This window comes from Lygodium microphyllum, chromosome 1 (genome assembly GCF_053477565.2).
Source record: "Lygodium microphyllum isolate KBCC chromosome 1, Lygodium_microphyllum_v1.1.10, whole genome shotgun sequence".
NCBI lineage: Eukaryota > Viridiplantae > Streptophyta > Polypodiopsida > Schizaeales > Lygodiaceae > Lygodium > Lygodium microphyllum.
In genome coordinates, this window is record NC_141135.1 from 198881785 (window position 1) to 198899307 (window position 17523).

Consider the following 17523-nt stretch of genomic DNA (forward strand, 5'->3'; position numbering starts at 1 on the left):
AAAGACCAGCTTTACAAAGAAGTCTTGTTGGAAGAAAAGATTTCAGCAGCAACCTCAGACTTTTTTTAAACAGGGTAAAGGACAGAAGAGGCCACTTTTTAGCAAATCATTTGAAGAAAGAAAGGCTTTAATGATGGCTGGTAAATGCTTTATATGTGAACAGAAAGGCCATATTGCTTCTAAGTGTCCACATCAATCTTCTAAAGATGCGGAGGATAAAGATGCGCCAAGTAAAAAGAAGCCCAACATTGGCTTAGTGCCTGATATGGTGGGAGATCAATGAGTTGATGATGCTATAGAACTTTGCAGAGCTTGGAGAAAGATTTGAGATTCCATAGTGCTTATTTTCTTTGATCCTGGAGCTCATCCAAACTTTATCTCACCGGCATTGGCAGCTAAGCTGGGTATACATCCCGAGGAAATGGGACCAGTTGGACAGGCTGATTTGGTATGCCCAGGACATACTGAACCTGTCACCCCCATTCTTGGCAAACTTCGTATGCATATTTAGAGCTATGTGGACATAGAGGAGTTCCATATTATGCCTTTAGAGGGCTGTGATGTTCTGTTGGGTATCCCATGGTACCATAGGAAGCACGCTATCTTGGATACTTATAATAGAACGATTACTCTTGTACATAGGGGAAAGACTCATGTGCTAGATGTGAAGTTTAAAGGAGAGTCTATCTCAGCTGTTTCTGCTTCTGCAATTACTTTTGTAATGAAAAATCATATTTCTGCGTACTTGGTTTTTGCAAAGCAAGTTAATGAAGTTGACAGTAATATGTCTGTACTAGATGAAAGTAGAAGGGTTGTCTTGGATAAATTCAGTGACTGTTTCTCAAATTCGTTACCAGGAGAGTTACCCCTTGAGAGGCCTGAAGATCATATCATAGATCTTATTCGAGGGACTAGTCTGCCCAATAGGCCTTCGTACAGGGTCAGTGCGGCACAATAGAAAGAGATTATGATACAAGTTAATGAGCTTTTAGAGAAGGGACTAATTCAGCCCAGTAGTTTTCCGTTTTGTTCACGTGTGTTGTTATTTTAGAAAAAGGATGGCTCTTGGCGAATGTGTATTGACTACAGAGCCTTGAACAAGAACACGATCAAGAATAGGTTTTCGATTTCGAGGATAGATGACATTCTTGATCGATTACAGGGAGTAGGAATGTTTAGCAGGATAGATTTGAAATATGGGTACCATCAAATCAAAATCAAGCTATCCATAAGACTGCTTTTAGAACGACATTTGGTCTCTATGAATTTTTAGTCATGCGGTTTGGATTGACCGATGCTCTTGCTACGTTTAACAGGATGATGGATATAATTTTCTGCCCTTATCGAAGTTTCATTGGCACATTCTTTGATGATATGATTATCTTTTCAAAGAATGAAGAGGAGCATAGAGAATACCTAGTTGCAGTCTCTAATGAGCTTAAGCGCAACAGATTACTCATTAATTGTAAGAAGAGTGAATTCTTTTTGGAAGAGATTCACTTCCTTGGGCACATAGTTTCTAAAGATGGTGTGAAGATGGATCCTGTAAAGATAGAAGCAATTGTCTCTTGGCCAAACTTGAAAACCGTTCATGATGTCCGCAATTTTCTTGGCCTATGCTCTTACTACAGAAGATTTGTAAGACACTTTTCAGAGTTTACATGCGCTTGAAAAGAAGGATGTCAAATGGCAATGGACTAACAAAGAGAAATCAACATTTAGATGTTTGAAGGGGAAAATGACTACAGATCCAATACTTATTTTACCAGATTTGTCTAAGCCATTTGTTGTGCAGTGTGATGCATGTGGAAACAACATTGGTGGTGTATGACTGTAGTATCAATACCACGATGTCCTATATACGGTGGAGCATGACTTTCCAATAAAACTTTTGGCCTTAATTGTTTTGTAACGCATAGTCTTCCGTGCATCATGATAAAGCCTTCTTTGAACACATAATTATCATGATGTTGGCCATTGATCAATTGTTCATAGATTTCAGAGAAATCTTTGTCATCAGCATACTGCTCTTTCATATCATCCAATTCATAGTGATAAGGAATTGAAACAACTGACACCTGTGGTTTGCGAGATAAAGCATCTGCAACTACATTCTTCTTGCCTTCCACATGCACTATCTGAAAATGAAACATAGATAGGAAATTTGCCCAACTCATGTATTTCTCTGACAATTTAGCCTATGTGAGAAAGTATCTAAGCGGTAGATACTTTCTTCTATTGGCCAGCCTTGAGATCTAATGTTGATGCATATGTCAGATCTTGCCTTGTATGCCAAAATGTCAAATTTGATAGACAGAAGGCACCAGGGTTATTACAACCATTGCCTATTCCAGAAAGGCCATGGGAAAGTATTGCCATGGATTTCATTTTTGATCTTCCAAGATTATCTTCAGGGAATGATGGAATCTGGACTATCATTTGCAGATTCAGCAAACATGCACATTTCATTGTTGTAAGGAAAAAGATTAAGTTAGAACACATGGTAAAGATATTTATGTAAAATATTTTCAAGTACAATGGAATGCCACGGTCAATTGTGAGTGATAGAGACCCAAGAATGACTAGCTTGTTTTGGAAAGCATTGTTTGAAAACATGGAGACAAAAGATAACATCTTTGAAGCAGATCGTTATGTAAAAGATTGGGAAGAAGCATATAAAAATGTCAAGTATGCCCTAGAAAAGTCACAAGCTAAACTGAAAAGAGTTGTTGATAGTCATCGTTAGGAGCTCTTGTTCAAAAAGGATGATTGGGTCTTATTGCGTTTTGAAAAGGCACGTTTGAGAAAACAGAAGGGCTAGGAACGTTTGTTTCCAAAGTTGAGTATGCGTTACTATGGCCCTTTTCAAGTCTCAGAGAAGATCAATGACGTAGCATATAGACTGAAATTACCAGAGAATTAGAAAATTCATAATGCATTCCATGTGAGCCTATTGAGGCCTTTTATTGGTGAAGTGCCAGAAGATATGGTTCAAGAGGAACAACCTGAAGTAGATGAATTAGATGAGATTCTAGTTTGTGAGTAGATCCTGACACATAAGGATAGGAAAGTGAAAGGTAGAGTTATAAGAAGATTTTTGGTGAAGTTCAAGAACTATTTACCAATGGATGCTAAATGGATGGAAGAGGTTGAATTGGCAGATTCGCCTCAGTTATTGCAACTTTACCGATAAGCTTTCTTACTGGAATCTATAGTAACGTAGAATGCTTTTTGAAGCAATGTACATTCTCTATTGTACAATTGAATACTGCATCTCATTGAATAATGCACAATGTGGTTTACATTTAGCATTATCATGTGTATCATTGAATGAAATCTCAGTGCTTTGAAGTTTTATTTGTTACACTTCAGTTGAATGAATATGCATGTTGTGACACTAATAGTTCGCGCATACGTGCTATCGCCCTGTGTTGCATCTGGAAGCATGTATATTAGAGAGGCTTCTAGTAATCATAGTTGGATACATGATGTAATCCTCCACCTATGTGAGACTTGAACTTGCAATGAGACAAATGGCAATGGGAAAACTCCTACCATCGTTCCATGTCATCTGTTAGCAAGTGATACATGCGATGGCACTAATAACATGCAATCGAGGTCGCTTGCTTCTTTCAAGAGAGGGGTATGTCACCAGGTGGTGATACTTTTTATAGTTGCTTTTCTTATTTACTTATATAAATATTTTATTTTTCTTTTCTTTTGTTGCCATTGCTTTTTACCCCCAGAGTTCTCTTGGAATAAGTTGGGATCTTTGCATGGCCAAAAGATGCAGCCATTGGGACGAATTGGACTAATGGTTTGTTTGAGCTTTAGGATCGGTTCCATATTGAATGGGCATTGAAGAATAGAATGCCAGTGGTTTGGGACTGTGTGCTTAGCCACTGGAGATGGTGCAGGACAATGAGCTTGGCCAAGATAGAAGATGCACATGTGAGAATGCTCACGGAATAAAAGTCACCATAACTGAGCCACATTACACTTTTTGATGTGGTCACAATGATAAAAGTTGCTCAGAATAACTTGAGGAATGCAGGGTCACCATCACTAAAATTTAGGGAGTTACTATTTTTGGATCCTAGAATCTGTTCTCGTCATTATCTTCGTTTTTGCACGAGGATTAATTCTCTGGTCTGTGCCAAGGTTAAATTTTGCACCGATCATGGAGAATTTTAGACCAGAAGGTTTAAACGGGAAAATTGTTACATGTATGCCATGTGGCACAAATTCCCAAAAGAGAGAGAGAGAGCATTAAAAAAAAACGTAATAGGCATAAGGGACAGATGGGAGAATGAAGTTTTGAGGAGTTGAGGGCAGATTGCTGTAAGAAAATCAGCCATGGAGAGTACTTCTACGTCTCTGACTCAAGTATGGAGGTAGAGCTTGCTCCCTCTGATCAACTCTCTCTCTATTCTCAGAGGAAATGCTTCGCATGATGGCCTGACTTCATCGAAGGTACAATTCTGTGTTTTCTCTGAAATTTTGCACATGAATCATTGAGCATTGGTCACATAAAATGCAGGACATGCTGGACAGTAAGAACAATGAATTCAGAGATCTGCAGACTGTAATTCTGTACACGAATCATTGAGTTTTGGTCACATGCTGAACAGTAAGAACAATGAATTGTGCACATGCTGGACAGTAAGAATAGTGAATTCAGAGATATGCAGATTGCAAGTTTGCACAGGAATCATTGATTTTTGGTCATAGAAAATGCTTTCCAAAAAGGGATGTTGATCTGGACACGTTGTACTGTTCTTATGCAGCTGGGATTTACTCAGAAGAGATGAAAACCAACTGTTCACAGGTTATGTATTTTGTTGGAACATTATCATTTATTTTTGTAATTTTCCATCTTGTAATTGATAAAGAAATATCGAGAGGGGCGCTGGTCTTCGGGGTCAATCTGGTGTTGAGCGAGGGAGTGAGGTCTTTGCTTATGTGTGTGTGTGTAAAGACCAGGTGTTAATTGAAGGAACTACCGCTTTATGTGAGTCATAGACCGGTTTCACCATACCAAACATAATTGATTACACACCGAGCATAACGGATGCAAATGTATAGTTTCAAAGCTGCAGTGAAAACCATACCGATCTGCATACCAAACATAGTGACTAGTACCTGAATAGTGATCTCTTGGCAAACATATTGTTCATCTACAGTACCCTGAATGTATGCTGAATACATTTGAGATCCACTACTTCTAGAGCTGTCTATTACTGAGGAGCGGAGGTGCTAGCTCCCTCACAAGCATCAGGTAATACTCTGGACCTCTGCTCTGCTGAACCTGATTGAGCTCGGGCTCTAACTAGAAAGCATCAAGGTAAAGCTACAACAACTGAGGATGGTCTGGCAAGTCATCCTCTTCCATCCATTTGGTATCCATTGGTGAATAATTCTAAAATTTCACCAAGTATCTCCTAGAAACTTTACCTTTGACCTTTCTTTTCTTATGTGCCAAAATTTACTCAGGTACCAAAATCTCATCTAGCTCCTCAACCTCAGGCTGAATTTCAGCAAACATATCGTCTGGCATATCTCCATAAAAAGTTCTAAGCAAGCTCACTTGATAGGCATTGTGTATTCGCTAGTGTGGAGGCAATTTCAGGCTATAGCATGTATCACTGATCCTCTCCAACACTTACAACAGGGATAGATTTTCCTTTCAATTTTACATCCAAAGTATGAACTTTGCCTTTGTGGAAGAGGGTCACAATCTTATCATGAGTATCAATCACTGCATGCACATGATGATACCAAGGCATACCAAGCAAGACATCACATCCTTCCAATGGAGCAATAAAGAACTCTTCGTTGTCCACATAACTTTAAATGTGCAAACGAAGCTTTCCAATGACAGGAGTGACCAACTCTGCATGTCCCTTGCATGCCATACCAATCTTACCCATGGGCCCTATCTCATCCTCTCTGGTGCCTAAACGGGCTGCCATATCAAGAGATGAAATTTGACGGTGCCCTTGGATCAAGAAAAATCAATGCATGCTGATCTCTGATTTTGCCCCATGTCCTGCAAAGTTCAGTACTATCTTGATTAGGTTGATCTACCACTACATCAAGCACTAAACCAACAATGGTTTTGCCTTTCTTTCCCTTATTATCCTCCTTTTCAGCTTGCTGTTTATTAGGACAGCTGCGTGCCATATGCCCTTCCTGTTCACAAATATAGCATTTATTTGCAGCCATCAGCTCCTTACGTCGTGCATCACTTTTCCCACTTTTTCTCAGCGATCTATTCCTCCTTCCAACCCTATTTTCAGATCTGCCCTGATTTTCTGCTTTATTTTCAGATTTACCCTTTTTCTCAACCTTTGCCTCTTTGACATGTGACTGGCATCATCATCGTGGAATCCTACATCCTTTCCACACAGCAATGTGTCAGTTGTAGTAGCAGTTTCTATAAGCTGAGACATGTTGGAAATAGTGGACTTAATGCAAAAATCCCGAATACCCTTTGGCAAACCACAAATATACTTCTCCACCTACTCATGGAGGGGTACTGTGCAATAAGAAGTAATTGGCAACAATGCATCCCAAAACTTCTTATTGTACTAATCCAAGTTCTTGCAATCCTTGGAATTCGACTAGTTCCAAGCTGTCATAATGTCTACTTCAAAGGTACTCGTCAACCAATTTGAAGCAAACATTTGCTTAAACTGGACCCAAGTGGTAGGTGACTTCCCTCGAATAAGAAGTGTAGTCCACCACTGCAATGCATTTCCCTTCAAAAATGTGGTTGCCTTGCGTATCTTAGATGCCTTTGTGAAGTTGTCTCTAGAATAGGCTGTGTCAAACTGCTGAATAAAAAACAAGTGCTTTCAACCTATCTTGTGCACTGCTGAAAGGCTCAAACTTCACACTTTTGCTACCTTCATCATAATCCTTTGGCAAACCTATGGGAGTCAAGTTATCATAAATGGGCTGCTGCAAAAAGGGTGCATTGGTTGTATTTGCATAAAAACCAGCACTATTTGAAGCACCTACATGGCCAACACCAAATCCTTGTGCTTCAACAGTCTTTGGGGGTGCCGATACATATCCATATGGCTCGTTTTGTACCCCAGGCATCATGCCTATGCTGCCATACATAGGATTAGGCATTCCATTTGCATTATCCGGATACATTGGGTATTGTGAGCCATGCATTGGCTATTGCATACCATAGGGATTTGTGCCATACACTCCCGTATGTGGTGCTTGTCCAACCATAGCATGAAAAATGGTACCACCACCAAAGTATCCTTGTTGTCGCATGCTTGCATGTATATAATTGCCTTGCTGCCCATGTTCCCATGGATTGGCACTACCAAGTTGGCCATGCATTTGCACTTGCTACCCCACGAACACCAACTGTTTGTGCTCATCAGGTATTTTGGGCTCTTCTAAAGAAGACATAGGCATTTCCTTCAGTTCTTGTGGCTGTCTTGAAGCTGTAGAAGGTGTCTTCTTCTCTTTGCCTTTGGTGTCCTTCTTTGGGGCGTTCAAGAATCGAGTAAACTTAGGATCCTTTGCTAATTCAGCAAAAATATTTGCTGCTGTGCGCATTTGATCTTTGAAGGTATCATCAAATTCTTCAGTCTCTTGCTGGTCATCAACCTCTTTATGCATTGAAGTGTCAACATTTGGGCCATTTTCCACATTTTCAGCATGCTGTCCATGCTGAGAACCATGCCCAACATCAGTCATTTCATTTCCCCTTTCACCACGTGATTGACCAAGGAGCGATGCATCCTCTCCACTTGATTCCGTATCTCCATGTAAAGACATGCTTGCTGTAATTCACTGTTGAGAGCAATTTCAGTAGTAATGCAATAGTCCCGAGTTGCAATCAAGTACCACGGGCCTGCCAATTCAAAGGATTTGATGGCATCCCGGCACAATGAAACCATGTAGCCAGCCTTCCTTCCGTGGATGGGTGGTAAATCCTTGATTACAACTTAATTACAGTAGCAAACAATTAAAGAAAATCTGAAAATACAAATTACCTAATGATCTTGGACAATACACACTCGATTGGCCCCAAAATTGATACCTCTTTTGGTATTTCTTTAGCTTTATTGAAGAAAAAGTTGATTAACAATGGGATTTTCCCGTTCCCTTTTGCAATCCAAACTCCCCTTGCTATCCAAAGTGACCAGCAAGTCTTCAATCTATTTTGCCCCTTGATTCGGGCAATCAATTGGTCTTCACCCGCTTTGATGGAGATGGAAAATGCTCCAAATCCAATTATTTACTGGTCTCTCCACTTGAATAGGCTAAAAACAGCTTCAGCCTTGTTGAATCCAAGTCTTGGAGCTTCCAATTTCTGGCATGTTTCTCGAGGTTGCTGTTAAGCCCTAATTTCTGCTGTAAATTAGGGTTTATAATAGAGAAATTTGCAATTTCTCAGTCTCCAAGGGTCTAAATGTTGAGATCTTCGGAGCAAGGCTGTGAAATGACTGGTAGATGAGAGAGAAAGCTGTAGAGTGAGAAAATTCAGAGTTTTGTTGCGAAGAATGACTGAAAATCAGTCAAATGCAGTTGTTGCCCTGCCACAATAGCATGTAAACGTAAAGAACTGAAGAAAATCAATCATTTACTATTGCTGCTCTGTCTCAACAGCCTGTAGATGCTATCACCTGTTGTTGATTGGTCTTCTCTTGTCCCCGTCTGCCTCAGAAGGTCCTCCAATGGCTGCAAATCAGACCATCAGTATCTCCTCCCTCTCTTTTGCAGACTGAATATACTAAAATGCCTCTCTCCAACCTTTAAAGACGTTTTTCAGTCTTGCATGGGCATTTTTGACAAGTGGCAGCCTTCCCAAATGGTTTTTCCAACCTTATCCATTATTAAATATTAATTTTCAGTCTTTAAATATTGAAAGTTAATCTAATAATGATTTGGGTGTCCTGAAAAATAATTTGATTGGCCAATAATTAAATTGGCTAGGCTAGGCGACTTTCATTCTTGAGTGTCTCTGCGGCATCTTTGATCATTAGTTGGCGTTAGGTATCATTAAACACCACTTCTCTAGTGTCATCAACTGACACTTATGGCCAAATAAATGACCTAGGCCAAACTGGCACCAGATTTTACGAAGTACGTGTGCGGCATAACTTATAGCAACTTTTGCCTTTGACATCTCGTGATTTCCTGGAGTTCCGGGCTTGTAAATTTACTTTAACCCCAGTTGCACCTCACATGTGCAACATTTACTTAATCATGTGATTAAAAATTAATCCACATGTTAAGTGAGGTTTCAAAAATACATGTCCTCATGACATTTGACATATACACTTTGTCTTGTTAAAAAGTAATCCATTATGAATGGAATAATTTTTTGCATTCTTTCTCTCAATATTTAGCTTTCAAGTATCTGGACCACCAAAGCTTCTTGGGCTACTAGGTCCCTCTTGAACCAATTGCCATATCTTACCAAAGTGAAGATTGTTTTAGTGATACCCTTTGAGAGAGAGAAAGAAATCAATCAAAATTTCGGAGAATGATACATTATTAACTTTAAGAATTTGACTAAGAGCATCGACAACCATATTAGTTGCGCCCTTCCTATAGTGAATTTCAAAGTTAAACTCTTGCATAAGCTCCACTCATCTCACCTTGCAGCCACGGAGATTGGGCTGATCACATGGGTATTTCAATAAATGGTGGTTCAGCCAAATAATAGACCAGGAGTCATAGAAATAATGATGCCATTTTTGAAGCGCATGGATGACGGGCAATAATTTCTTCTCTTGGATGGTATAATATATGTGGGTGTTGATGAGCTTACGGCTCTGAATGCGACAGGTTGGCCATTAAAACCAGCCTTCCTTCTCGGAGAGGGTGGTAATGGCCTGATTAACCAACAATAACAAGAATTATAAAATTCACATAAACTGAAAATGCAAATGTCACCACTTAATCTTGGACGTTGGACCGCCCGTTGGCCCCAAAACTTGGCATCCCTTGTGGTATTTCTTTAACTTGTATTGCAAATGGATGGAATACAACTGAGACTCTTCAATCTCCTCCACTAATCTAAGTGCCTCTTGCTGTCATAAATGACCAGCAAGCCTTCAAATCAAATTGCCCCTTGATTTGCTAGGGGATTGGCCTTCACCTGTGCTCCTTGGGAAATAAATGAGCCTTGAATTCAATGCTAGCTGGTTGGTCTCTTGAATTCTCTTGAAATACATTGATTTCAGCTGTGAAAATTCAAGTCTAAAGTTTTCAAATCCAGGCATACTTCTTGAGGTGATTGTCAAACCCTAATTTCGGCTGTAAATTAGGGTTTACAGCATTGATTCACCAAAATCTCCGCCTCCAATGGCTGGATTGTTGTAAAATTTGGAGCAAAGTTGAAAAATGGCTAGAGAAATAGAGAGAATCTTTTGTAGAGAGAAAATTCAGAGATTTGTCGCAAGAATTTGGTGAAATTGAGATGTTGACCCAGTTTAATAGGCCCCAAATGGATTCACCAACAACAAAGGGAGCATTAGAGGTAGTAATCTTCAGGATCAAGTGCATACATGATTAGCTTTGACACATGTAGTATGTGCCCTTTTAGAAGTACATCCCGTGGGGACTGTTCTCCATAAGCTCTCTCTAGAGTTTGATGGTGTGGCTAACACCTTACGAGCTCAAACGTTGGCAACACTTGCTTTTGAGAATATGACCTCTATGCTGCTTGCGCACGAGTGGTGGCAAGCAAGATGAATTTATAGCTTCAGAGAGGGGTGACAAGCAATACAAGAAGAAAGCATAGTGTTATCATCGTGGCAAGAAGGAGCATCTCCAAAAGGATTGCAACGAACTAGCAGCACAATGGATGTAGAAGGAGAAGAATAAGGAGGGTAGGGACTACTCCAACGAGGTGGCATCATCTTTAGATTCACTCTGACTTTGGCACTTTGGCAAAGGCAAAGTCAGGCTATGAAGGTGTCCTCTTCTACGATGAAGGTGAAGGTGAAGGCCATTAAGGCCTTCTCTTTTGCCTTCTAGCCCTAGTGTGCTAGCATCCCTCATGACTCTCCAGTGCCAAAGAGGGAGTGTGAGAGGGTGGTGGTGGTGGTGGGGCATCTTTGCCTCATTTCAGCAAAATGTTTGAAGTGTTTGAAGTGTTTCACATTTTAGGTTAGTGAAACACATTTCATGGTTACATGGGCATATGGTGATAGAATTCATGTGTGTGTACACACCATGAAAAAATCCATGCGCAAACATACTTTCTTTCTGTTGAGCAGTAACTATTGCTCCCCTCATAGTCTGGTTGCAGAATTGCAATACTTGCCAGTATGTCTTGAACAGTTGATTGTCAGTCCCAATCAAAGAATCGGTCAAAGATGAAATGAGGAATCGATTGAGTTCAAATAGTTGATTTTCAAATCTCAATCAGAGAATTGGTTAAAGATGAAAGAAGGGATCAATTTGAGTTCAAACACTGTATGTACAGTGATAATATTGCAGAAGAACAGGATGCTTAGGTTGTTGATTCTTAATGATGGAGTCTTTTGTTCCCACTAGCCTGTAACATTCTGCCATCTCCACATCTCCTCTAGGAACATAAACACATCCTCCTTTTCGATTTGACTAGCCAAGGTTGGATCTTGCTGTCCCAAGGCTGGACAAACTGTTTTTGGGAAAAGGTGACATATTTGTCCAAGTCAGTGGTCCATTTACCCCATCTTGGGTTACCTTGGGCCGAAATTTTCAGCTGCCTTTGTGGGTACATGAAGTTTTGACCACTTGTCTTGGCACTGCCTCTGGGCTGAGCAAAAAGGCACCTTAGCTGTATTTGGGCTGCCCAAAACTGGGAATAATCACCTTTGAACTTTTAGGGCCACCACCAACTTTATGCAATTGCTTTTATGCAATGGATTATTTTTGAGTATGCGTGATTCAGTAATAATATGCTGATGTGAACCAAAATGTATAAATTAATGGTGTTTCAAAGCCACTAAGGATCATTTGTAGTTTGGATAATGTGAATCAGGGATTAGTGATTAGCTCTTTACCCTGTGAATAACTGTGCTGAATTTTGTACTATACTTTCCACTGATACACTAATTGTGTCATCAATAACAGTTCATTTTTGGGCACCTACATTCAAATGGGGTATAAGCATAGCAAATGTTGCAGACTTCGCCAAGCCACCAGAAAAGATTTCTTATCCTCAGCAAGTAGGTAAGGAGAGACTGCAACTCAATATCTGTTATGTAAGTTGAAAATACAGGCGCTGAGGTTTCTGGTCTTTTATTTTGCTAAAAAGTGTTTTTTGATGTATGCTGTCATACTATTTCCTGCACTGCTTTCTGACTGCTTTGGTTTAAATTTTTTGAGCAGCTGTTACTGCCACTGGGGTGATTTGGTCTCGTTACAGCACAGTCATCACACCGGTAAGCATTTTCTTACACAGGCCTTGGTGCTTTTATCCTCTTGTAGTAGCATTGTTAAGAACTGGGTGTTGTGGTTTTATCTACTGGCAAAACATTAATGGCTATTATGCAAACCATGTCTAGCATAGAGTCAGTTCATCTGAGTTTTTGATCTGCAGCTACTTAGCTCCCCCCATCCCTTCTCCCCCAAAATCCTAGATTTCTCCTTTTCTGTTTTGTCTTTAGCATTCCTCATTTATTGACTAGTTAAGAGTGATTGGAAATTTGGCTGATTACAACCAAAAGCAAAGCAAACTGAATGATGGTCAAACACATCTAGCATCTTTTTTCTTTGGTTAGTTCAAGTTTAGGTGTATCAAAATATGAGACACTTTTTGAGTTGATGAGTGTTATCTTTGGCAGAAAAACTGGAACTTGTTTAGTGTGAATGTTGCGATGGCGGCTACAGGAATTTACCAACTTTCACGGAAAATCATGTAGGTTCACTTTTGACTATTTAAAAGGCCATTTTATACTTCCTGCTTGAAGCCAGAGTTATCTATGGTATCCGAAGTTTGCATGCAAGCCTCTTATGATTTGTTTCTGTGCTTTAATGAATGCAGGGCTGACTATAGTCCTGACAAGGCCCTTGAAGGGTAAGAAGGCTGTGAAACCAGAATTCATTTGACAATGACGAAATCTCAAGAGGATTTTTGAACTTTGAATTTATCATCATAGTTATTTGTATTCTCTTTCTTTAATCTTTTGTTCTCCTTGGAAATGAATACACAGTATTTTCCCTCGCCCATTCTGAGTTAATGATGCAGTGATAAACGTCTTTTGCATGAATCCAGTGTATAATTGCTACCAGGAGAAATGTAAATCCTTTCCATAATGGTGACGATTATTATAGTGAGAAGATCATATTCCTTCAAGATTCTTTCAACTTCTCTACAAAGAGATGCTTTTGTTAGATTGGGGTAATCATCTGTTGTATCAATCCGCTGTATAGTGGGTACCAGGAGAAAATGTTATATCCTTTCCATGATGATGATGATGATGATGATGATGATTACTGTTAGAAGACCGTAATCCTGTAAGATGAAAGTATTTTTCTCTACAAAGGAGTGTCAACCACTGCCAATTCTCCATGGCAGCTATTTATCTTCTGTTATTTAATCAGAGTCAATCATCTTGGCCATATTCCATTTGTTGTGGGGTGAGATGGATCCTAGTGGAGGATCAAGGTTGTGGTCTATGGGAGTGTGAGCCTTGGCTGAAAAAGAAGGGTTATCTTGACTCTAGCTCTGTTTACCCTGAAGTTGGGTTGCCTTACTATTCTGTGCACTCAAACAAGTTGTGGCTTAGTCAATTAACCAAAAAAGGGATGTTACACCCTTCATTACATGAGTGTGTCCTTTTTAAGGTTGGGTGAAGAAAACAGATTTTCAGAAGCAATCCTCCCCTAATATATTTATTCAGAAGATTGAGCTGAGCCCTCACTGCAAAGATGTATCGAGCTAAGTGTTCATTTAAGGGGGGTCTTCGCATCTTACATATATATTGCATCACAAAAAAGAAATTCACTCATAAAAGATGACATAGTCTATATACAGTTGTGATAGGCTTTGCTTTGTGATCTCCTTATGTTGTTACCAGCTTGATGAATGATGGTTCCAATTTTCGTGGTCATTTTTATTTGTGATTAATCAAGAACTTGATTGATCCAATCTGTTGGATTGTCATACACTTATTTTATTACTTATGATTGGTGCTTCAGACACTAAAATGTCATATTCTAAACTTATAATTTTGAAGTGTATTAAGGTGCAAAGTTGTCTTCACTAGTATGAATTTAAAGCATCTCATGAGTTAAGGTCACCCTTGCTTTAATGAGAAAAAGTAGTGCTAAAACCTAGCTAGTAAAGCTAGCAACAACACATGCCATACAAAACCTATAATAGATAATAACAACCCAACATGAATGGCAACCTCTCATAAATGGATTTCAATAAGAGTATTAGCCATTTCAAAACATATTCAAGAAAAATTGAAATATTGGGTGTATAGGACATTGAATGACCAAATATTGGGTAACAACCCAACATGGATGGCAACCTCTCATTAATGGACTTTAGTAAGAGTATTAGCCATTTCAAAACATATTCAAGAAAAATTGAAATATTGGGTGTATAGACATTGAATGACCAAATATTGGGTTTATAGGACATTGAATGACCAAATATGTAGCCATACTAAATTTGTCATTGCCAATTAAGAAAATGGCCAAAGAACCTTCTACAATAACTAGGGTGGTCCAGGAATCCACGCAACCATTCCTTATAGTGGACGTCGATAGAAGAAAATGATCTCAACAAGTATTGAGTTAATTGTATTTCCTAAAAATGGTGTCTAGGTAGCACTAAAGAATCTTGGAATATGTAGTTATCAAGGTTGAGACAATTCTCTACTTGTATTGCTTGTTGAAGCTTTTTGCACATGCTTCCAATGTTGATTTGGAGAATTAGAAATACAAGGCATCTAGATGAATCTCAATGAAATCATGAAATTGTTTTGAAAAAAAGCTTGCTTAACCTTCTAAAAAGTGGCATGCACATCAAATAACCCAAAAGACCATCATATATGAAGTGAGTTTGGAAAAAAGCTAGCTCAACCTTTTAAATAGTGGAATGCGCATCAAATAACCCAAAAGACATCACGATATATGAATAAATCCCCTAGGTTTTGCAGTTCAACTCTTTGAGATTCACACAACAAACTACTACATGCTTTAATTTTCAATCAAATTGAAATTTATGGATCAAAACTAAGGCAATCACAATATTGATTCATGATAAACTCCAAGCACACCAAGCATCACAATTCGTGTAGATGATGGTCTCAACACTATATAAAGAAAGCACCAATAGTACTCAAGTGGGTGATGTATAAGGTGGTTCATATCTAGCTATTTGCAAGGCAAGAGTTTTGCCATCTCTTCAAGATATCACACATCATCTTGATAATTTAACATAGTTAAATGTAGTTTTCTTGTTGGAAAATCTTGTTCCTCTCTTTTTAAGCATAGAGGAATTACACATATATGATAGCACTAATTTGGCACAGTATGACTCCTTCCACCATATCTTTACTCTTTTTTCCTAAACATGTCTACACACATATGAAAGATTTGTATAATAAACCTCAAACACGATGATGTCATTGTACATGGCCTTATGTAAAAAACCAGTTAACACAATACCCTGCTGTGTAGTGTGTGCACACATGCGTACATGTGTGTGACATTCTATAGGTGTAGGTGGTGGGGTGGAAAGAAACCAAGAATCCAATAAAGTGTGTGTAGGGGTGACCAAAATACCCATTATAGTGGGAGCTTGGTTGGTTGCCATGGACTCCACAAAGGAGCAGATTTTGATGATCGACTTTATCAATTTGGATACATAGAGAGGCTCTCTCTCCAAGCGCATGCAGAGGTGGGCACAACTCACTGGAGAAGATCTAGCTTGAGGATAGTCTTACATTGGCCCAAGAAGCCCGTTGGTGAGGGTGCATGCCACAGAATTTGGAGGTTTGCAAGGTAGGAAGGTGGGCAATTTACAAGCATACTCATGGCATCATCATAGAGAGGTACCTATGACGAGACACAACTTATGAGTCATGTTTGAAATCTCATTTGTGAATTCTAATCAAGGAATGAGGACAACTATGGGCATGTTTGAGGAGATCTTCAAAGATAGAGACATCATATTATACACAAAGGCACACCAAATCTCAATCACCTTCCTACTAGAGATGAAACATTACAAATGAAATGCAAGTTGCAATATTTGGGCATGGCCACAACGTGGGACAAGAGGGTCAAGAGGAGTGGGTGTTTTGTACATGGAGGAGCTACAAAATGTTTTGTAGATCATGAGGAGAGACGAGATGGATTTGGATACACAGAGCCCACATGGCATATATATATATATATATATGCAATATGCTACCTTACCCCCATTGACTTTATTGGATTAGAAAGGACTAAAGTTCTCTCATATAGACAACCAAAGAATGCTAATAGTGTACTCCAAATGACAAGATCTGAGAGTACAATAGTAAGAGTACCAAAGTATTGCAGTGTCCCAAAACTAAAATCCTAACACACAAATGTGAGCTTGGATGAGGAGAAAACCCTTGTCTAGCCACGTAAAAGGTGCATGTGTATGAGACTTCATTTGCATCTAAACTTCTAGTTGTAGACATAAGGTTAAGCCTCCCTAATTCCAACATACAATGATCACCTTTGAAGAGGAAGTAACTTTAAAGCTTTGGGAAAAGCTTCAAAATATTGACTCATAAGTGGCTTTATGTTGGTGCTCGTAAGAGGTCAACAAAATGTTGGGATTATGCAAAACTCTTACTCTTTCAATAGCTTCCACTCTCTCATGGCTCAAGCTACCTATCCCATACCCAACTCTACTCTAGGTTTTAACCAACTAGCTTTCTCCACTCTATCCCAGGAATGCAAAAAGGCAATAGCAAGCTCAAAGGGTGTACTGAGAGGGGCTTTGATAGCCTCATGATCTAGACTCCTTAGTTCCTTCTCCTTGTCCAACCATGTACACACATGCCAAAATTTTTCCTTAAGGAATTTTCTTGCACAAAGCAAATGTAAATTTTAAAAAATGATGTTATCCTAATGACGTTGTCGGCACCACCCCCTAGTTAGCAAATGTGCAATAGCATTGTGGGGTGCCTTATGTATATAACACATTTTCTTATTGGTATTCATGATCGTTTAGAAACTTAGATCTATTTATTAACAAGGTGAGAATGGCTTTTTATTTATAAATAAAAATTGAGGGTTAGTTGTTAACTATATCACAAGGCTACTTGGCCTAGGAATGAGCTATTCTTTAAAGTGTGGCTTGTATTGATGAAGAGTAGCATACTCATGTGAATCATATGGCTTTACAACTAGGTATATGATGTAGCATATTGAAATCATATATTGTGTCTCACGTTCCTAGCCTACTAGCTACATGTAATTCCTCTTTGGTTAGGATTTTATCTAGAAAAGGATGATGCTTCAGTTGGTCACTTAGGGAAAGTTATGCATAATAGCCAT

General features: G+C 39.1%; 1 protein-coding gene across 1 annotated transcript in view; it reads left to right on the top strand.

Annotated features, from left to right (window-relative positions):
- Positions 1-13287, top strand: part of LOC148042145 (mitochondrial pyruvate carrier 4-like) — a 32844-nt gene extending 19557 nt beyond the window's left edge. The window contains exons 2-5 of the mRNA XM_087685658.1: positions 12103-12201; positions 12361-12413; positions 12816-12889; positions 13016-13287. Of these exons, the coding sequence (XP_087541784.1) occupies positions 12103-12201; positions 12361-12413; positions 12816-12889; positions 13016-13052 (263 nt within the window). The 3' untranslated portion in view covers positions 13053-13287. The remainder of the gene's footprint in view (positions 1-12102; positions 12202-12360; positions 12414-12815; positions 12890-13015) is intronic.
- The last annotated feature ends 4236 nt before the right edge of the window (positions 13288-17523 follow it).